A 23485-nucleotide genomic window follows, 5' to 3' on the forward strand; every position below is an offset into this window, starting at 1 on the left:
GGTTTTCTGAGACTGAAGTATTCTCTGGTGTAGTGTCTGCTGTACAGCCCTTGTTCACCTCTTAAGTCAAAGCAGGAAGAAGCTCCAAGGCCAGGTCTGAAGAGGTTTACAAACCTCCCCTAAATTCTTCCCTGTGGGTGAAATCATGTGAAAGCTGCTTAGGCAGATTATCCCTGCCTCGACGGCAGCTGGCAGTGAGATCCTTGGGAGTGCACCTGACTCAATACTGTTGGTGACGCAACCGCAGCCTGTGCCGCAGCGTGCTCCCACAATCCTCCATGACCTTTAGCCCCAGAGGGAAAAGTGCATCTTGTGGCCTAAAGCACGCAGGAACTAAATCAGGAGATCACACACAAACACACACACACACACACACACACACACACACACACACACACACACACACACACACACACACACACACCCCGCACTAATGCACTACTCAACACAAAATTTAGAAATGTTTAATCTGTTACAAGTGAAGCTTGGTAATCAGATAACTGGATTGATCAGGGATGTATTTTAAGCTCTTTAGGTTGTGTAAGTATAAAAAAATAATGAACTTTTGGTGTCTGACCTATGTTTAACCTTAAATTTTCATTATTGAAAATTTCTTGTATTATCAAATAACACTGTGTGTACCGAGTAACCGATTTCCTATTTGGTTCTATTCTTTGGTTTATCGACAGCATTCAAACATGTCGGGTACAGGATGATATTTGTCTGGACTTTTTCCATCATAATCCTTCCTGGTGTTTATAAAGACACCCAAAAAAAGAAATCATATCACAAAAAAACACCAGCTGTGAAACAAGTTCCACTGCACTGTTTTCTGATTTGGGAGGTGATAAAGTGAATAGACACATACTGTGAATCTATAAACTCAAACTCTTGTTTCTATGGTTTCAACTCATATTTTACTGTGACTTACAAAATCAAAAGTGATTATGTGAGTTTGTTACATTACAGGAAAAGTGTAATCTGCCAGGTGTCACTTTTGATGGCGACATCTTATAGTGAGCTGTACTGTGTGTTGCCTATAATGTGGTCTGCTATAAGATATGAAAAGTCTTGATTTATCTGTGGTAGCTCCTTGAGGACATTTAAAATCCGGGGAAGTGAAGCTTATCCACATGTGCTAAAATGAGATGCAAAGCGTCATTTTTTTTTTTTTTAAATTAGGTGTAGGCTGAAATAGAAGAATGGTCTCCCTCTCCAAGTGTATTTTAATGAGGTCCCAAGTGCACTGTCACCTCATGAAAACACAACGCTCCAATAAAATCTATGTTTTATTATTTTATCCAAGTTTTATTAAAAATGAAGGCACTTCTGGTTGAGTGCTTCACACTTGGAGCCTTTGCCAGGTCGAGCCAAGGAAAAAAATATCAGTGGCAGAGCTTTGGTTAGCTGAAGTGAGAAATACAATTTTTTTTTTTTCAGCTGATGCAGAGGTAAACTATGGTGTCTGGAGCTGCTGGCTCATTGTTAAAAAACTACAATTTCAGGGACCATTACACAACCCACAAAGCTAAATATAAGAAATGCTCTGTCTGGACGACAGCTGTACAGTTTTGATTTGAAAAATGAAAAAAAAAAAAAAAATTCTGCTGTGAATCACATTAAATAGAACAGAAAAAAAGCAAACAGGGAGTAGCAAGCAAGATAAGTGATAAAAGAGACGTAAGCGTAAAGTTTTTTCAGAAAATTGTTGTCATTGTTTTGGCAATGTAACAAAGTGTAAAGCTGCAGGGAAACCAAACTAAGAAAAATGAAACGAGCACTCAGAAAAATGTAGAAATCATTAGTGATATATTAATATTACAAATATATACTAATACAGCCTATTTATGTGTAAATTGATTATATTTTTTACTCAGTTTTAAAAAAAAATGTTATGGTCTACAGACACATTAGATACTATGTGAAAGCCATACATCAGCATTTTCAACTGGTTCTCTCAGCTTGTCTCTACATGATATCTAAATAAAGTTACATTATTCACAGATGAGTAGCCAGAGTAAAAAAAAAAAAAAAAAAGAAATGATTTTTTTTAAATAACTACATTGATTTAATGGGAGTACTCACTTGCTTGATATAGTAAAATGTACAAAATGCACAAAAATGTCAGCAACCCGCTCATGAGAATTGAGAAGCAATTGTAGAAATGTCAGCTGTTGAAATGTGATGAGGCCTGGTTTTTCTCTGCTGTTTCTCTCAGGGTTGTATAGTCTTGTTTTAAATGCAGATTTATCACCATGGTCTTCTGTTTTGTCTCATGCAGCTGTTTTATGGGGGGACTGCCCTGCTTTGATAAATGGACAATGAATAAAGTCATTTATTGAAACAATCAATAACTGTCTTCGAGGGTTTTGTCGTATTTCACTGTACTATGAAGATGACCATAAATCATACGAGGACCTACTGTATAAGGGGCATAGCACTGGCACCAAAAACTGTTCAGCCTTCGTATAAAGCTAAAGAAAATTTATCTAACTAATAGCTGTTTATTTCTTCATGAATGTTTTGAACGTGGAAACACACAGGTGTAAATCCACTCAGGTGTGAGTCTAACAGGGCTAAGTTAAGCAGAGGTTGGAGTAGCACCAAAGCTTTTTAGCCATTGTATCTAACAGAATAGTTCTCTAATACTAAATCAAAGATAAAAAAATGTATTTTAATGTGTCACAAAAAGGTTTCAAATCTGATCTGAAACCAATGTACAGCCAAAGATTGAGAGATCATACAAAGTAGCCTACACCCACTCACCACTGTGCATAAGCCAGAACGCATCCTGTCTCAAAGGGGCCCCTACCCGTGATGTGTTCTACACATTGCAGCCGATACTTGGCCGGCACTGAGCTCCCAAAATAGACGGTAGTTCCAGATAGGTGGGCTGTGAGGCGAAAGAGAGAGAAAGTGGGAAAGGGAGTGAGAGTGGGACGCAGGACAGTGGTAACAAAAGGAAAGAGGACCAGTATTGTGTGTCTGCAGTGTGCTGCCTGCACCCTTCACTTCCAATCTGTGTGTGGTGTGGTGTGAGGTCGTGTGCTGTGTGGGTTGTGTGTGTGACTGTGCTTTGTCCGATGATTGGGTGTAGGATTTCTTATTGGTGGTCGATTGTAGTGCCATTGCGTAAGGTCACAGTGACTCTGCTCAAAGGAAAGTGATGACTCTAGGTAGACTAACGTCAGCGCTACGGTTGTGGATGTAAGAGGAACAGAGGGGAGGCTAAAATACACCCATTTGTTTTTTTTTTTTTCATTGGGGGGGGATGGCTGCGAGTGACGAGCGGGAAACGCCTAAGCCTGCAAGGAGACGTTCTGTCAGTAGGTGCTCTTGTCAGTCTGGTGCTCTTCAGTGAAGGCCTATTATGTAATTCTTCGGAAAGTCTGAGCAGTAGTGCCCAGACAATCTTGTTAAACGGCTGTGCTAGGCGGGCACGCGCACACACACACACACACACACACACACACACACACACACACACACACACACACACACACACACACAAACATGTAGATATACTGTAGTATCACACAATTTTTCAATATAACGTGGAAAAAAAAAAAAAGACAGCCAATGTGATGTGTTCCCCTTGATAATAAAGCCGAACACAGAGGCCCATACATGTCAATGCGCTGAAGTGGGCCGTAGAGAGTGGAGGCTTACCCAACAGAGTTATAAATAACCGGACAGCCTGCACCTTAAGATGGTTTTGTCTGGGTGGAGGGCTCTCAGAGTTCAATGTAACCTGACAACTTAATCCCTTGTAAGAGAGAGAGCGAGGCAGAGGGAGACTGGTGAAAGTGGGGCTGTCTAGGATTTCTAAGCTACTGTTGCTTATTAGCACTTGGAGAGGGACAGCAAACATTGGCTCTTTTTTGGATACAGTTCAGCTTGTACAACATGCATGCAAACCGTGGACACAATCACTTCTAAGAGACAGACAGTGTTCAGCGATACTTTTCCACTTACTCTCACATTACTATAATAGATAGATTACTGTCATGTAGCTTGAGTAGGCTACATGATTAGCACGAGTAGGTGAAATCACATTATGAGATTAAAGAAATAGTTCGACATTTTGGGAAACATGCTTACTTGTTTTCTCGCCGAGAGTTAGATCATAAGATCAATATCACCATGGAATCCTTACCGGTTGCCTGGCAACAAACACGTCTACGACTCCAGGAAGTAACTGTGCCCAGCCAAGATATAGTCCAACCCAAAGCCCCTTATAAAATCGCCAACCCCCCCCCCCGACACACACACACACACACTTTTTCCGCCAGAGCCAGGCTACCTGTTTCCCTTCTTTCCAGCATTTATGCTAAGCTAAGCTAACTGGCTCCATGCTTTAACTTTAGCTTCAGTTGTCCTGGTCTATCTTGGATCTGAGTATCATAAATGTCATTGTACATACAGACAGCTTGACATTAATTCATAAAATATGAAATCTTAAACATACTACAACGTTTTCCTACTAGCACTTCTAGGTACAGTGGAAGACAACCAGACAATGGGGAACATGGGAGGAGAGGAAATGACAAATAAATTATACTCTAATTTCTAACATTCGAACATACAGATATTCAGAAGTGTTTTTTCCTCTTGATGTAAGTAGTGAATGTAGGCCACCTCCAAGCTTTCGCTAATTTAACTCAAGTAAAAAAGTGGAAGCTGAACCCATTCTCTCGTGTCTTCCTTTGGATGCATGCCCATGACCACAGGCAGTTTTTCTAGTGTTTTAAGCAGGAAGGTTCAGCAAGAAAGAACAAAGCTATGCCCAGTTTTTTTTATAGATAGATAGATAGATAGATAGATAGATAGATAGTATGCAAGTGTACATATATATATATGTGTCTGCTCACCACATGCAGCACCCATGTGAGAACAGGCTGACCTTTGATTCTAGCTGCATGCGACAACTTCACTTGAATGGAAAAAGTGTGTCTGTGTGTATGCGTGTATGTGTGCGTGTGTGCGCATGTGTGTGTTTATCTGGGAGTGTCCCTCTCTGTGTGCATCTCACGCATACTTGAGGAAATTGTCAATAGTTGCTGGTGAAGACCAGGACCAGCTCAGCCCCGTCCTGCCCTCTGCGAGCACATGGTCCACATTACCGCCCATCAGACTCTGCAGTCTCCCACAAGGGCGTGTTCGCCGTCAGGTTCTCCAGTCAAACGTCTGGCTATTTCACTGGTCTTCCTTGGTCAGGAAATGACATTGCATTTGAAATAGGGTTTGTGAGTGGATAATCTCTCCCAGGAGTGTAAGCAGAGATTTCCAAGTTCACTGGGTTTGTGCTCAGTCATGCAGACTGTACCAGCGGGCTGTGATACTGTAAGGGTTGGATCGATGCATTATTCACATAACTTGGTTTAGCTCCAGAGCTCCAAAGCAATACAGCCTTGTCTCCTTGTAAAGATACACAGTGCATCTCAAAGTCATAACTAAAATGTGGAGGAGTTGATCTACAGGTTGCACATTTCAGAAAGTACAAAATAATAATTTCTCTTTTTTTCCCTCTTATAATCTGAAGATGATCTGATCTGATCTCTCTGTAACAATGGCTCAGAGATTAAAATTAGCCCAAAAGATAACTCTATTACTACTTACTACTATGATTTCCTTGTTTTTGTGGTGAATGAAGAGCTGGGCCAAGGTTCTGGTGTGCTACAGGGGATGAAATTATGTTTAATTTACAAAAAACATAAATTGATATTTATCCATAAAATAAATTTTCCACATATTATATATAAACAGAAATCTGTTACTGCACACCCAAATGGGCCTTTTAAATATTCTATTATAGAGTGAGTTCCTGCATCTTTTCGCAGCTTTAACTTTCTGCCTCTGAACAGGTAGATGATTTGTCTTAAGGACTAGGCCAGGTTAAGTGTATTGAGGTCAGACAGGATGGTTGCTGAACACCACGCGTTTAATCCCTTGACCTGGTCCAACCAACAGATTAGTCCAGCTTGTTGGGGGAAATACTCAGGTTGATCCTGTTGCTCTCTGTTGGCTGCACTTCAATCACATTCAATAACCCACTTCCACCTCTCATATCCCTACTAGCCCAGCAGAAAAGGTCACATAGCTTGATCACAGCGCAGAACTACTTTAAACAATGAGTAATGACGATAGCACAATGAGGATTTTGTAATAGGATGACTTCATGGCATTTAGTACTAGACAAAAACCAGAAAAGGACAGACAATAAAACCATAAGCCAAAGCAATGCCATTAAGGTAATCAAGTTGGCTAACAACACAACATTAATACTTCTGCAGTAGTTTGAATAACTGTAGCTCATACAATGAAACCATTTTTATTCGTTGATTTCAAATTTGCCCGACCAATGACACACCAGGTCATGGAAGATGAAAAGAAAAAGAAAAAAAAAGTGCAGTGAGTTCATTTTACCTTGCTCAAGACACTTTAAATGATTTTCATCAAGGTTTCTAACATTATCAAATTGTTACATAGAGCAAAAAAGATGTTATGTGTTTATTGCAGCTACATATAGATGATTGCAGTAACTTTCTTCTGTTTAATCATTTGTACAGGGACATAGTTAAAGTGTAACACGTGAGACTGGGAGAGAGGTGTTAGAAAATTCACTGTCCTACTGCTAAATTGATGGTTTGTATTTGTCTTTAGCTGATCAAAAATGGGCATCAACAGCTATAATTTGACATCACACATCTCATCTGTCTAGTGTTGAGAACGTCTGTTTGCTGCAAAGAATTCAGTTGGTAAATCAAGTATATTTTATTGGCTTTAATGTCTCTGCATTTGCATGCTCCTAAATGAAAAACAGTCAAAGTAGCCAGGGCTTGTTAACATGCTACTGTAGCAACAAAGCTTTAAGACTAGAGGTTCAGAATGTAAATGATACTCAGCTTCACCTTGGACAGTGCAGTATGGGTATGATTTTTAATGTTTTGACCTGTGCCTTCCCTTGTGTTATATTAGCAGAATTGACCTCATGATAATGTCCTGCGATGAATGTTTCTGTGTCTGTATACAGTCTCAGTTTGCATTTTGTTTGACATGCAGAAGGTAGAGAGAGACATCTGGATGTTTTAGTACATGTCTCATTAGTGGCATGAGCTCTTGTTGAAAGTAAACACTAGGATTAGGTCTGTACAGATCTGCACAGACTGTTGGGTCTATCAGGTCAATTAGTACTATTAGCTCACAGCATGGGCATGGGAGGATTTGCCTTGTCTTTGTCAGTGTCTCATCAAAACTATACTGTCAATTACTACTGAAACCACTGACAACTCACAGCCACCTGGATATGACAAGTTGCAGCTACAGATGTACATTCACCAAATCAACCTCAAGAAACAATAAGAAAGTTAATAGATGATCCTTTACATAGGGGGTTTTAAAGTGTAGAGTAAGGACCTGCTGATGAGTACTGCTGCAGATTATTTCTGCACTCTAGTATGTTTATTCAACAGCTCTTCCATACATAGAGTAGCTTGTAGTTCTTAAAGGGACACTGATTTTACATGTTAAAGTCAATGTACAAGACACAGGGAGTACTACTCAGCCTCTTAAAACAGTTGTGTGACGTCTTCTGTGGCTGTGGAGGAGCTTTGTAAAGTCTAAAAAACTGATCCAGTGACATAATCTCAGTCTGGGTTTGGATGCTCCATTTATTTAACTCAAATCCTGGGTTACAAACTGCGGATATGGAGTTGAAATTATGTGGGCATTTCCCAGGCCAGCGAAAGAAAGTATCAAGATGCATCTCAGGCAGTGGAGAGTCCAATTTTTCCGACACATATTAGAATATAAAAGTCAGGGTATCTTGGCCTCTGCTGTACAGTACAGTAATTGCAAAGATTCTTTATTCATATTTTGTCTTTTGGCAAGTCCCCTGATTTTCTGAAATTGCTTTAATAAATCACTAAAATATTCTTTTAAAGTTGCAACTAAAATCTAAACTAACCAGCATCATATCTAATGTGAAGTGTAGAGGGGATGATTTGTGAAAAATCAAGTGCACCAAAGCAACTGATTAAATAAATATCATGTAAGATTAAATATAATGGTATATGGACTGTACTTGTATAGCGCTTTTCTAGTCTTGTCAACCACTAATAGCAACTGTTTATTTATTGGCCCCTTTCCTGTCCCAGAATATAGCCAACTGGTCACCCTGGCTAACCCAGCTCATGTGATTGTGTGAACTGTGAGGGTGGGTGTGTGAGTGACCATGCTGTGAGTATGCATGTGTGTGTGGATGTAGAATCATTTTATGTTCTTCCTTTTCGTTGCACATGACAGACCTAGAGCCCATGATTCCCGTGCCACAGAGGACACCTTTGCATTAGTGAGTGCCTAAGAAACAGGGAGCCAGTATGTACTGTATGAGTGTGTTTATGTGTCGTGTGCATTTGCCCTTTGTCCTTGCTGCTATGTGTTCTGGTATGTAGCTAAAGGTCGGGGCCAGGCGGAGAGGACGGCAGGGGCCCCGTCAGGGGAAGCTGTGGCTGGGAAGAGCCACAGAGCCAAAGAGCCAAAGGCCAGCATCTCTGACGAGAGCGGGGATTAGGACGGGGCCGTGAATATCAGAGCAAAACAATACACATCCTTGTGCACTGGCTAAAAGATTACATGGTACAGAATACTTAGAGGAAATAATCACTCACTGAGCTATGTATTTTTACTCTACCTCTACAGAGACTGTTTTAAGTAAATTGTGTGTAATTTAAGAGCAGCAACTGATGTGCACACATGGAGAATCTGAGCTAATGTGTCAGTCCAGAAACATCTCGCCTGTCGTTACCCACTGCATGACTTCACAAGACTTCAGTGCAGGCTGTTCCTGAGAATTTTGCAAGTCAGGACAGCTACAGTGTGCACACACACACACACCACACACACACACACACACACACACACACACACACACACACACAGAGATACGCACACTTAATGAGTTATCCAGCAGTCCTCCTGTTGGTCAGAAGAAGTGCTGCAGGGTCAAAAGTCCCTTCTCTCAGTGGTTTAGAGAGCAGTAAGTCTGACCTCTGACCTTTTCTGCTTGGGCAAGCAGCCAATAGTCTGCTTTGTAGATGTCAGGGACGACTTCTACTGCACGATTAGACTGGATTTACACAAAGAATATGGAATTCAGTGGTTACCACTATGTGGACCAGACCTGTGTGATGCAGGGTTAAATTTCTCAGCCATAGAACAAAAATCATCATTGTCTTGTTGACTCGCAGCAGAGTTTTGTAAGACATGGTTGGGAGTCTGCCATTTCTTATGCAATCTTTTCCAATCTGTGACCTTGTTCTACAATATGTGTGTAGAAATATGAGCTAGTGGAACATTACAAGGGTCGGAAACAATATAACAAACACCTGTACGATCTGGCGATGAACACTACAGATATGATGGAAATCAGGACCAGAAGACCTTCGTTCAGCCATGAATTAGTTCAAAAGATACATTGTAAAGAGCGAAGTCGAGCGGGTGATTGTTCAAATTCCACAGACATCTGTAATCTATGAATGTGAGTTGTGTGCACAGCTTTCCTGCATTTTGGTCACTTAGATAAACAAAGCATACGCACAGTTTAAAAAGTTGAACTGAAGATCCAAATATGAAATCGCCTGCGCCTGGAGGATTTGACTGGTTTGACTGAACCGCTGCCATCTCGCTTATCCTTTTCAAATCTTTGGAGGAAATATGAGGGATGGACTGGAAATCTTAACAATTTCACTTCCTAATCTGGAAGACTAGAGAAGAAAATGGAGTAGCTTTTTACTGTCCCATTCATCGGTTTTATTGTCAGCTGTCATTATGAATGATACAGATGATGTGGTGAAACCTGGACATTTATTCTGCTGATTCAGTTGATCTGGACAGATTTGAAAGTGACACTCACTTGTGTATTAATGCACTGCCTCATGTCACTGCAGAAGCATTGCATTGCATTGGCAAAGGCTGAACACCTGATGGAGCAAATGTCATTTTTCTTTCTTGTGCTTCACTGGCTTATCAGTTAAAATAAAAAAAATAAATAAAAAAAAAACACTGCAGGTGTTGTTGGGGTGTTGCTGTTTATCAGTCCATCCTCTGTATCCTCATCTGTTGAGGACAGCTGTCATTAACTTATGGCAAATGGCATCACACTGAATGGTATTAGGTGTTGCAGCCATGACGTTCAGTATATCAGCATGAAAGTATTGCTGGAGGACTTTGAGGACGTCCCTGAAGGCAGTTTGTTGTTCATCACAACAACAAGCACAGAACAGGAACAGAGTAGTACAGTACAGGGCAGTACCAACCACTGATAATTAATTTGTTCATGAAGACAATGGCAGCTGCTGTAAAAGAATTTCCATACCTACTTGTTCTAGACACTGCCCAAAAAGGGACAAACTAATCTTCTGATACCTTTGCAGTTTCGATATGAAACAAGTTTACACTGGTACATACTCTTCCCAGGAAATAGCCATATGCTGCACTCCAAACCTCTGGGCTTCTCCCTCCTGCTGGGCGTATACATGATACCAAACTAACTGCCAGCCACATAAATGGAAGTATATACAATCTTAAATACTGTTACAAACTCACGAGTACTTAATGACAACATGTAGCTTGCTTTAAGCAGAGCAGTAGCTGACTGACTGCCACATGTTTTAGCCTCAGGGCTTACCGTAGTTGTATGCGCTCGCTGCTTGTAACTGTTTTGCATTTTGATTGAAATACTTACATTGTCCCCAGATTAGATTGATTATTATTTATTCTACTGCCATGATTCAACACATGATTTGGGAGAATTTAGTTTATTTACTCACATGTCGCATCAACACAATTATCACAGAAAGTCTAGTAAAAACAAGTCTTGATATAATAAGTTCTCAGCTTTATGTATCATACAGCTTAATATGTTATCATGTGTTGCATATCCTAATGTTTCCTGTACTCTGTCGGCCTGAAAGGTGCACAATAGGCAATCCTCAAAACTGGAAATACTCAATAAAAGAGATCCGGTAAATACTGACAGAAAAAAACACTTCCTGGCACTAATGTGTAGTCTACATCCTGATATCTGAGGCCTGATGTAAGCAGCTGACACTCACAACAAGTCCTGGACTGGACAGACTGGACCTTGCAAATATGTAACCTCAAATAAATACAGGCAAGTTCAAGGTTGTGTCAGTGATTTTAGTATCTTACTGCACATCTTACGTAATGCTATAAGTAATTATTACATCTGTTTCCAAGTATTTCATCCATGTATACCAAAATGTGCAAAGCAAAAATTATGGAATAGCTTTGCCAGACTATCCCAAACCAATAAATCATCATATAAAAAAAATTCAGACTGATTCAACTAAAAAAGAGTAACAGATTCTTCAGGAAACACATGTCATCATAATTGTAGGGAGTGTTGGAAAGCATCTGTCGGTTGGAAGTTTCTAGTGATTTCCTTCCAATGTCCAAACAGATGAAACCTTATGTTATGAATATGTGCGTTTGTCTTCAGACCAGAATGTAGGTGTATATACAAGAGGTAGATTAACCAGAGCAGCTCTGTGTCTAAGAATATGTGTCTGTGTGAGCGTCAGAGAGGCTGTGATTCACTGTTTAACCCTCTCCGTCACTTCTCCTCAACCTGAACTATACACACATACACAAACACAGAAGCATAGCATAGAATACATAGTGCCTTGGCCTTGATCTGTGTGTCTGTGTGTGTGTGTGTGTGTGTGTGTGTGTGTGTGTGTGTGTGTGTGTGTGATAGTCATGGAAGAACTATACAGAACTTAAAATTACAAATATTACAAACAAGTCTTGCTTTCATAATTTTCCTTAAAACTATTCCCGTCATATATTTGTATTAAAGGATCAAATGGTTATGTCATATGATTTTTTTTTCCTCTCAGCTAATTATTTTGTTTGTTCCCCCTCAACTTTGGTTGACTCTCACTGCTCTCATCAGCATTATTTCTAGACGTAGCAGGAAGCTGTTTTCAGGAGAACAGTCCTAACAAATCCACAATACACTATTTGGCCTGAATCAAATGTCAGCAAGACAAAGTTTGCAACTAGCTGTTGAACATCGTGGAGTATCTAGCAGCTTTAAAGCCTGATATCTCCCTCAGGAGTTGGGTTGAGACTAAAAACAGAGCTGACAGGAGATTGAATTGGACATATATTTGTCAGGAGGAAACAAACACGACTCCAAATGAATGTTACTCGTGTCTGCTGGATATGTTATGTTAAGAAGTGTTTGCTTAACACATATAACAACTTTATAAGGTGACAATATGTCAGGGCTGCGTTTACGACTTGTTGGACAGCGCCAAGTGGCAAAAATCCTTTTTCTGATGCAGGTTTTTAGTAAAAAGTAGTATTAAGTATTATCGACAAAATCTACTAATAGCACTAATTACACATTAGATTGCGTCAATGTCAATAATATCTTTTATAGCTGGATATTTATAATTGATGCTTCAATACATGAGCAGCATCTTAATGTTTGACTTGTGAAGTTGGGACTAACATTAACTATTTTACGTGGTGTTAAGTAGTTCAGTATACTGTACAATGCATCATGTTTCATTTTACTTGTTGGTTTTTATCATTTCAGTCTGCAAAGTAAGTAGTTATCATTTATCAAAGTGTGTGTGTGTGTGTGTGTGTGTGTGTGTGTGTGATGTCTCCTAGACTTGCATACTGACCCCGACACTGCTCTTATTGGCCGTTTCTCTTCCTTGCATCTGCTGGATCAGCTCTACATGTCAGTCTGGCAGGGAAAGAAAGGATTTTCTCTCTCTCTCTCTCCCACACCCGCTGTCTCTCTCTCTCGCCTCATTCCCACAGCAGAAGCACAAAAGGTTTACACATTCATAAACATTATGCTATGTACGTGTATGTTGTGCGTCATGGAAGGAGCCTTGCCCCGTGTGTTATGTATATGAATGAATGGCTCTTACATGGGGAATGGCTCCTCCCCAGGAAACCCATGACTGTACTTTCCAGAAATAGAGGATGACTTGCTTAAAGTGGAACTAATGCATCAGTGACGAGTTTCCAGCAGGGCTCAATATGATGGCGACCGCGTTGTACCTCCTGCAGGCAGGACTGCGCGTAGCTGAACCTGTTCTCTAAGACTTGTATGCACGCGGTTCAGCAAACTGGCACAATCGATTTCCCACGCTACACTGTACATGCAGCAGATTCAGATGTGCATGTACACACAAACACAAATGCACCTAACACGCATAGGCAGAGCAGCAGTGAAAGGTGTAGGCGGTGTGACGCAAGCGGTATGAGTCACTCTGACACAAAGCCTGAGCTCCAACACACACCATTGTCATAGTATTACCTCTCCAACAGGTTGTATGGCTTGCTGCAATGACCAGAGGTGAGGACACAGATACAACCTTGAAATCACCAACTGTAGACTGTCTTCAGTACATACTTCCTCTGAATACAGGGGCCCAGCAATGAAGATTAATCACTTTTTTTTTCCCTTTTTCTTTTAAACTCTGAGATATGATGGTGATGATGTACAAAGCTGTAACTATAGCAACACAAACCTGTCATCCAAGAGAAGCACCCCCACCATATGCCCATGTTGCATTTTCAGTGTTTCAGTGTTTCCAAAACCACAGAAATAGGACAGCAGAGCAAAGTCCAGAAAGAGGATAAACAATCTACCTGTTTTTAAAATCATTTGTATTATTTAAGTATAATGTCATCAACATTATGATGTCATTCCCCATGAATCCACCACCACAACCTGCTACCACCTGTGTAGGGTCACAAATTGAAAATGTGTGTGACTGTTAAAGATTAACTATAAAGATTTGTGTCACAACAAGTCCAGTCAGATACGGTTTATTCATGTAACTCGGTCTCACATAGAAATGTTTCAAAGGTCGTTACATGTCCACATGAGCAACGCTTTCGGGCCAGGCCCAATTTGATCAGGGAGAGGAGAAACTCTTGCTGCTCTACCAACCTCCTCCACAAGAGGGAGTAAAATCTGCTCTCTGCCTCTATCTCGGAGAGCCGCCAAATGCATACCAAACTGTTGCCCAATCCCGTTTGTCACATCAGTGGAAAAAAAAAAAAAAAAAGGACAAACTTGATAGTACATTGCAGCACTTTCCAAGCATATGGAGGGCTTATTTGAATACAGACAAAGACAGCAGCCTTGCCTGATAATTCATGGTGAATTACCCACTCCTTCACTTTGCTCCACACAGGAAACACAAAGCTGTAAAGTTATACAATTGTGAGTGTTGCCAAGATGCAGTTATGGGGTTTTCTATTTGTGCAATTAGTATGGAATAAGGCATTAACACTGGGTAATGTTAGAGAATAATTGCCCCCTCAAACTGCTTGCAGACTTTGTTAGCAAATACTACAGGAGCTTTGGATTACTCTCTCTCTCTCTCTCTCTCTCTCACACACACACACACACACACTCACACAACCCAGATGGGAGACAGATGTTTAATAGACAAGGTCAAAGAGTCCATACTGTAATTGTCTGCTCCACCATTTCTCAGTATTCTCGGCATTGTTCAGATCACCACATCCACATAAATCCAGGAAATTTCCTCTAGAATGGAAACCATGTCCTATTCTCACAGACTTGTTTGTGTTTTCTTTCTTTCTCTCACACACATATGCGCATGCACGCACACACGCACGCACACACACTGCAGTTCTGCTCTTGTGGCACATTCAACAGATTTAGACTCTCCTCCCCTCATATAAGGCAACCGTTGCTGTGGTAGTAGCCATCCAAGATCTCGCTCCACTTTATTTTTCTCTCACTCTGACTCACTGTTTCTCCTCCTTTCTGGATGTTTCTGTGTACGCACAGAAAATGCTGATGATGACTGACTAATACAAGTAGCAGCAGATAGATGATGAAACATAAGGAGAGGAGGAGAAGTTTGTAATCTCATTATCCCTGCCTAAACTAATCCACCGGGAACGACACCTCCCAAGTCATACATACCCCTGCCACATGTTGTATGATACACGCAGATATATGACCGTATATGCATGGTAATCAGGTGAGCCGTAACAATAAACCAAAAAGATGTCGGATATGCAGGATACAATGCTGCTGGGATCAGAGGGAATCAAGAAAACGATCCTGCACGGAGGAACCGGAGAAATCCCAAAATTCATCACAGGAGCGAAGGTACTCTAGGCCTCCACTACGTTAGACACTTTAGATAAATCCAGAGAGCCACTGATGGGTATCCACCTAAATATGTCTTTACTTGCACTTAGGCTTTCAAACAACTTAGCTGTCATCCAGTACAGACTAGGCTGTGTGGGCTCACAGCTATTTCACTGCACTGAACCATATTTCAGATAAATAGTAGCTACAGTACAGTATGTATGTTTTGGACAAATGAAACAGGATGAATTAAAATGTGACTCACAAAGCTTGTTACTCTATTTTAAATCTAATTAGAGATATGAATGAAACTCAGCATACGCGCTTAATTATCATACTGTGCACAGCATCATATGACCATGTAGAGACAAAGCAGAACAGTTGGACCATAGTAAAACTGTTGCAAGGCATCAAAGAAAGAATAGATAATGTCCAAACGAAGGCTCTGTTTTACCAAACTGCGATCAGACCAGCTATTTGCACATTAAGCTAAAGAGCTGTGTTGTAAGGACACTTCTTCATAGGCACTAGATTCATAGTAAAGGAGAAGTAAGAGAAACTGTTATTGGCCTGTATGACCACAATTTGTAAAGGTTTGAAAGGGATTGTTGATAAATACGGACGGCCTCATTATTTGTGATTTATGGATTTTATTTTCCTGACTTGTTGCCAATTTTAAGCCAACGCAGTTCAACAGGATGAGTGAGGGGAGGCAGGTTTATGTTGTTACGATTCCCACTTGCAGCCAGTAGAGGTAGATAGAGCACATATATCACTCACTGCCCCTTTAATGTTATTTTAATCCAATACACTTTTAATAACCAGCTGCACCAGGTTTGACAAAATTAGTCTAACATAAAAAAAAGCTGTTATACAATATGTGTTTCTTATATGTTAAATGAGTGTGTGGCATTGTTATATTCCTATTTATATCTATAGCTGTTCTATCAACCTGTGTAGCTTATTGACCCTGTTTTACGGTTTCTGTATTTTTTTTTTCTGCACCTCAAGTTATTTCCCTAATAGTGTTTACAACTGATGACCCACAAGTCATTAAGGGAACGACATCATCCTAGGTTCATAAAATCATTCTTGACTTTTGCTGGTACTTTACATGAGGGCACTGACAAATTGAAACATGGAAGAAGATCATGAAAGCCACAGTTGACCACAGTGTACACTCAGTTCTGCTAAATGGTTTCACTTTCTTTGGATGTTATACAACCATGCAACCTTGGCATGTCTGTCCTTCCGCATGTCTGTCTGCCCTGTTGAATAACTGAGCTGTGTGAAGCTTGTGACATAACATTTTTTTTGAGACTGATGCTCAGTTGTGTTTGGGGGGGCCCAGTTTTAACAAAACATGTTATCTTTGCCTGTCAGTGAGTTTTGATTTGTGACAACTCGTGCCATTTCATCTGATGCTATTTCTGATCACCTGCACTTCAAGTCCCAACTACTTGGTCTTTCTTTTAGTTATGTCACATAAGCTGCTGTGTTACCTGGAAGAGCCGATGTCTATTTTTAAACCTGACATAAGACTTTCATTATGATTAACTTTCCCTACTTTTGTCAACATTGTACACAAGCTTCATGTAGTTCCTTCTTCTTTTCTCCAGGTGACGTTCCACTTCCGCACCCAGCTGTGTGATGATGAACGCACAGTGATAGATGACAGCAAAGTGGTGGGGACACCCATGGAGATTGTTATCGGCAACATGTTTAAACTGGACATCTGGGAGACCCTGTTGTCCTCCATGAGGATCGGTGAGGTGGCTGAGTTCTGGTGTGACACCACTGTGAGTCCTACAGAAAAAGTTCTTTTTTTATGTTTCCTTTTCTTTTTTTGATTGTTTTTGAAGCACAGTGGTTTATAGTGTGTTAGTACAAGTGTGACTGTGCACTTTGGACAGAGTGCCATCATACTGCAGATGTTGAAGACTCTGCTTTCAATAACAATGCACAAATCAGCACGAGTATCATCTGCTCCAATTATAAATGTAAAGCCTAAACATAAAGCATAAGCATGTACTGCACTATCCTTGATAACACCCATGGTCATGAAATATAAAATCAACACTGCCAGATAATAGAAACACATCACTAACAGGCTGCTCAGGGTGAACAGATAACAGAATGGGAGCTCACAACTTTTTCAAAACTGGATCAACAGAAGACATGAACTAGAAACACTTACATAATAATATATGTGATTTATGACAAATAGTCATGTATTAAAAACACTATGCCTCACTTTCATTTTCTTTGGGAGTAATGTTTTGACTTTATGGATGTTGTTTCTGTGTGACCTTCCTGCTCATACAGATATCTGGCACATAAACATATATGCCCCTGTACAGGTGTTATGAAGCAAACATACCTCCTCTGGATATGTGTTGATGTACGTCTTTCTTATGTAATCTATAATTTGTTGTGTCCTGTGGTGTGTGTGTGGCGCACTGTCAGAGACAGATGCATTGAGGCATACTGTCATTAATCTGCAGCGGCCTCACTTTCCCCTAATCGGCTCTGATTCCTGCTGAATCAGCACAACCGACTCCCCTCCACTCTGATTAGATGTGATTGGGCTTAGAGCGTTTATTCACTCCTCTGAACAACATGGCTGCTCCGCACCCTCCACTGGATATGTTCTGCAGCAGCATTCCCATCCAGTGGAGGGCAACCTCAACCTGTTGAACTGAGGAAACAGACTACTAATGTGAAACAACTCAAAACTGCGTTTAAATTACAATCCATCTTAGATCAGTTCCATCTAAAATTAACCACATTTCATGTGAATGGTATGTGTAAGTAAAGGAATATGGTCATTACGCCACATCAACAAAATTAAGTCTGTGCATAAGAAGAATTTTTCTCATTTTCCAATGCTCTTAGTGGATGCTGCAGTTGTATTTGTTGTTACTGATCACCAGATAAACATATTTGGATGCGTGATAATCACTAAGATTATTTTTTTAGGTTTATAAATTGAGCATTAGAGAGGGGACAGGTAATAATAAGTATTAATTTCCTCCTGCCTTTTTCGGACATGAGGTATTTGTTGGTGTGTTTACTTAGAATTCATTACTTATGTCAAATTCTATTGGTTATTGTTGTTTGCTTTCTTTATTTTGCTTTCTTTTCCATACATATTTTGAAATAAAATCTATAAAAAGCAATGCCATCTTAAAGACCTCCTCCCATGAAAATCAAGTTTTTAACCTTATCAACATGTCCATATGATGTTTTTTACATAATAAAAGACATATCATTAGCGAAATAAGCAGTTGCGGCCAAAATAAATGTGAAACCTTGTTAGTACAGAGAGCGAGAGTTTGCATTCGCACAACCACTAACACTGTGGTTGTGTCCAACATCACTCACTCATTCACTACTCCCTGCTCACTATCCAGGGAGTTCTATGTAGAGGACTATACAGTGAGCTCATCGGTACAATGAGAAAACACTTTCACACAGTACTCTGGTCATTTTCTCTGTACCGTTGTATTGTCTTTCAGCACAAGCGCAATGCATGATGGTATATATTGCTTCGGTTGTGCACTTTTCATGATGCATTGAGGGATACTATGAAACCACAACAAAATGGCGAACTCACTATATAGTAGACTATAGAGGGAGTAGCGAGAGATTTCGGGCCACTGCCAGTTGCGAGCAACTAAACAGCATAAACAAAATAAAAGATGCGAACCATTCCGATGTGTCTGCTACTCGCCGATTTTGGTGCACATCAAACTCCTCATCTGAGTCTGGGTCTGACTGAGGCTCAAACACTTCTCTATGACGTTTCCTGCAACACTAACAATCCTGATACACACTGCCCTTTCAGCAGTCACTGAAACCTTGTCAGTACAGATAGCGAGAGTTTGCGTTAGCACAGCCACTAACACGTGTCAGCCACTGCGATTAACGAGCAAACAAACAACATAACCAATTAACTGCGCTTACCGTGCTGATACGTCTTCTAGTCGCCGATTTGGGTGCCTGAGTCTGGGTCTGACTGAGGCTCAAACATGTGGCTGAGTATCTCAGGTGTTTCCTCTGTTAATCTTAATCATCATCATCATCATCATCATCATCATCATCATCATCATCATCATCATCATACTGTTTCACCTGTTCGTTTGCGCGAGCAGCGGTGGTGGGCGGGGCATAAGGCCTGATCCAGATTTCTCAATGAAGAAGTAAGAGTAGATGTGCTTACAGCCCCAGTTTTTGATTATTTTGTTTAGGGAAAACCATGTTAAACAAAATCTTAATCATAGCAAAGTATTTTTACATAGTTTAAAACAGGAGAAGAACTTAAATAAAAAATCCTGAGCTGCTTCATAGACTGTGAAAAATGCAAAAACTCATAAGGTGAGCAAAACCCCAAACATCACCATCACCATGATCATCCATTATTGCACATTAAGAAGCTCCAATGACAAACTTCAGTCACCTCAAGCCTTGAGTCTAGACCAAAGACCATTTATTATTATTCAGGTCATTATTATTTCATGATTCTGTTTTCAGGTTTGACTCTTGTTTACCTCCTTCTTCCTCAGCACACTGGCGTTTACCCACTTGTGTCCAAGAGTATGCGACGCATCGCAGAAGGTAAAGACCCAGTCGATTGGCACGTCCACACTTGTGGTATGGCCAACATGTTTGCCTACCACAGCCTCGGCTACGACGACCTGGATGAGCTGATGAAAGAGCCAAAACCTCTCTACTTTGTCCTCGAGCTGCTCAAGGTGAGAGAGAGCAGAGACCGCACAGAGATTCACAGTGAGGAAGAGATGTGTGTCGCAGAGAAGCTGCGCTGGCAAAGAGAACGTAAAAATGATCAAATCTGAGGAACATCTGCTTGTGGGGGTGGTGATTACTGTAATACATCAGGACCATTTAATGCCAGTGACCATATTATTTTAAAGTGCCGTAACTTGTCCTTTATAGGTGCAGCAGCCCAGTGAGTACAACAGGGAGTCGTGGGCTCTGAATGATGAAGAGAGGCTGAAGGCTGTCCCTGTGCTGCATGGCCAGGGGAACAAGCTCTACAAACAAGGACGCTACCAGGAGGCCACGCAAAAGTACAAGGAGGCCGTCATCTGCATCAAAAATGTTCAGACTAAGGTGATTAAATGAAATAAGTTGCTCAAAACAGATGATTGTTTGCTTCTTTAAGACAATATGGGCAGCAGTCCACAAACATGGGATTTCCAGTATGTACTGACATGGATCTGAACTGTTTACCCCCTTCAGGAGAAGGCATGGGATGTCCCCTGGATGAAGCTGGAGAAGATGGCCAACACCTTAACCCTCAACTACTGCCAGTGTCTACTACGCATGGAAGAGTACTACGAGGTCATCGAGCACACCAGCGACATCATCAACCAGCACCCAGGTTTGGCATTGACACAGACTGATGATGGGGTGTGACCCTTTGATGATGGAGTTACGGTGACATTTTTAAAGCAGAAAAAGGTTGTGTTTTGTGTTAAGTACATCATTATGTTCCAGCTACCATAGCTGATTTATGAGTGTGAGAGACTGTCGTGCAGTGTAAGCATTACAGCCTCACAGTTTATTCAGCCTTTAACAAGTTGGTTATGTTTTTCACAGTGAGTGTGTGTGTGTGTGTGTGTGTGTGTGTGTGTGTGTGTGTGTGTGTGTGTGTGTGTGTGTGTGTGTGTATGTACATTTTTATGGTAGCTGTAAATATACAGTATGTCCAATGTGTATATAAAAGTCTTCCCCCTCCAAAAGGTCTGCTGCCTCTATTTCAACAATAACATGCACAGCCCATGTTACTATGTGCTCATATTGTAGATGCACATACAATAAATGTAACAGAAGTTGTTAAAATTATTCATTTACATACCTCACTTCAGTTAAGAACAGTCATCCTGCTCGTACTCTGCAGATGTCCCTCACATGAAAGGCTGCTGTCCAACATGTATGTGCTTGTATTTGGCCTGCAGGTGTAGTGAAGGCCTTTTACCTGCGAGGGAAGGCCCACATGGAGGTGTGGAACGAGGCGGAGGCTCGGCAGGACTTCAGCAGGGTGCTGGACCTGGACCCTGGCATGAAGAAGGCTGTCAAGAAGGATCTGGCTGTGCTTAACATGCGCATGGAAGAGAAGAACCAGGAGGACAGGGACAAGTACAAGGGCATGTTTTGACCAGGAGAGACTGCGGCTAATGCTGGAGAAGAGTGATGTTGTTAAATCACTACTCTCCATGCTTAATTTTACCATTAACCACCATTAAAATGACAAAACAATCCTGCTTTAATAAATCAGGAAGTTATATAAACCCCGCCCTTACAGCCTATCTTTCCTTTTTCCTTCAAACCATGACTGAGACAATTTATATAAATTAAATTAAGGACATTTCACTCTTATAATCTTATACAATGTGAACCTCAAAAGCTCATTACTTAACACAATATATGTTATTTGTCTAATCCAGGGGAAGTGGTGTTGTAGTATCCCTCTTATCTAACTCTCAAGGGGAAAAGCTAATTATTCCTTTAATACTACAATTATGATTTGTAATATTGTTTTGGAATATTTCACGTTAATGTGTATGAAAAACTCATCCAACCATTCATCTGTCCATCCCTGAATGATTGCCAGTAACAAATTGTTGGAACGACTTTGTATAAATGTGCCCTCTGTCAAAGACCTGAAGTAGTGGCTCTGTTGTTTCTTAAGTTATATTTATAGGTAGCAGTCATATAAAAGTCCCTTCTCTAGGTCTTGTAAGCACATTGCCCTTCCACAAGGTGGAGCTCTGACAACAATTATACCTCTGTTTCAACCTGAACCCTGTTGAAGAAAATATCCTGAGCCTATAAGCAGCCTTCACATCTTCAAGAGGAGTCTGGGGGCTTGTAAAGATAAATGATCTGGCTATCTACTATCTACTGCCTCTTTCCCATCATTCCTCATGTGCAAGTGCTTACTGCATAGTGTTTATTACAATGGGGGTGAGGTAAAGAGGAAAGTGAGAGATGGAAGGGAACAGAGTGAGTGTAATGCAAAGAGGGAGTTATGACTAATACATCTCCTCTCAGGGGTTTCCTGAAAGCCAGATCCAAACAAGGACAAATACATGCACTGAAATGCACCCGCACATTTGAATGCACTTGGATGGAATAATAGATCAACAGTAGCTACACCACATTCGCGTCAGTTTCATTAAGTTTCTATTCACCCATCACTACCAAAGGTCACAGTGCAGTGTAGCAATCACTCTGGGAAATGAGGCTGACGCTAATGCACCAGTCTAACGATGAGGAAAATCAATAGGAGAAGATCTAAGAAAAAAAAAAATCGTGACAAAACATTAAAGCCAGCGACCAGCCCATTACAACTACCTATTCTAATGCAGCTCTTAGTGTTTCCTGAGCTGAGGCAAGTAAATAAAAGAAACCCTGTGGACTTTCAATACAGCGCTTATCAGAGATCATGTGCAATTTATCTCAGGGGAATTATAGGCATTGTTATATTTTCTGATTCAGAGAAACATTTTATAAATCTGCACACCTGAATCCCCTCAGTGCCATTTAGAAAATTGACTTAGAAAGAGTTGATTTATGACGTCTTGTTGTGCCACTGGAAACCTCGTGCCGGACTAAAACAGACGGCTACAGTAAATTCTGCATAGCAGCACAATCCGCCGCTGGCTTTCCTGCATAAACCACTGGTGCTGATGTTGAGAAGAGGAGAAGAAAGGGGGGAGGAGGAGAGGGAAAGGGGGAGGGAGGGCGCTCATCGCCAGACTGCCCTGCTCCGACACGAGATGCGTCAAGATAGCGTCAGGGGGGCCAGTGTCGTGCCGGAAGTATGAAGAACGTGGATTCAAAAGAAAAATATCCCAATGTCAAATTTTGGTAGGAAGGAAATGAATGAAGTTGTATGATCTCTACACTGTGCATTTACTGTTACTGTTTTTAAACTAATGTTTTAATGATTCACTCTTCTATATACTGTATTCATTTGGCAAATGCTTTTGTTCAGAGAAACTTATTGTTTTCCTCATTCACATAGTTTACACTGGGAGTTATTTGGGGTTCAGTGTATTTATTTATTTATGCCACTTACTACAAAACTAGGGTACTATAATAGCATATGAATAATAATACGTTAATATAATAATACAAATATAAACACACACACACACAAACACAAACACACACATATATATATAAACCTTGTAATCCAGGACACCGAGTCCACTGATTTCCTATTAAAGGTTATTTCAGAGACCCTACAGCAAAGTCCCTGAGAACAAC

At 40.7% G+C, this 23485-nt stretch overlaps 1 protein-coding gene across 1 annotated transcript; it reads left to right on the forward strand.

The window, feature by feature from the left end:
* The first annotated feature begins 15026 nt into the window (after nucleotides 1-15026).
* On the forward strand, nucleotides 15027-21855 carry aipl1 (aryl hydrocarbon receptor interacting protein like 1). The gene is made up of 6 exons (XM_022748479.1): nucleotides 15027-15205; nucleotides 16807-16986; nucleotides 19753-19941; nucleotides 20144-20320; nucleotides 20450-20591; nucleotides 21169-21855. Exons 1-6 carry the CDS (start codon nucleotides 15101-15103, stop codon nucleotides 21366-21368), a joined length of 993 nt encoding a protein of 330 aa, XP_022604200.1. The 5' UTR covers nucleotides 15027-15100; the 3' UTR covers nucleotides 21369-21855.
* The last annotated feature ends 1630 nt before the right edge of the window (nucleotides 21856-23485 follow it).

This window comes from Seriola dumerili, unplaced genomic scaffold (genome assembly GCF_002260705.1).
Source record: "Seriola dumerili isolate Sdu_G_001 unplaced genomic scaffold, Sdu_1.0 BDQW01000122.1, whole genome shotgun sequence".
Classification (NCBI taxonomy): Eukaryota; Metazoa; Chordata; class Actinopteri; order Carangiformes; family Carangidae; genus Seriola; species Seriola dumerili.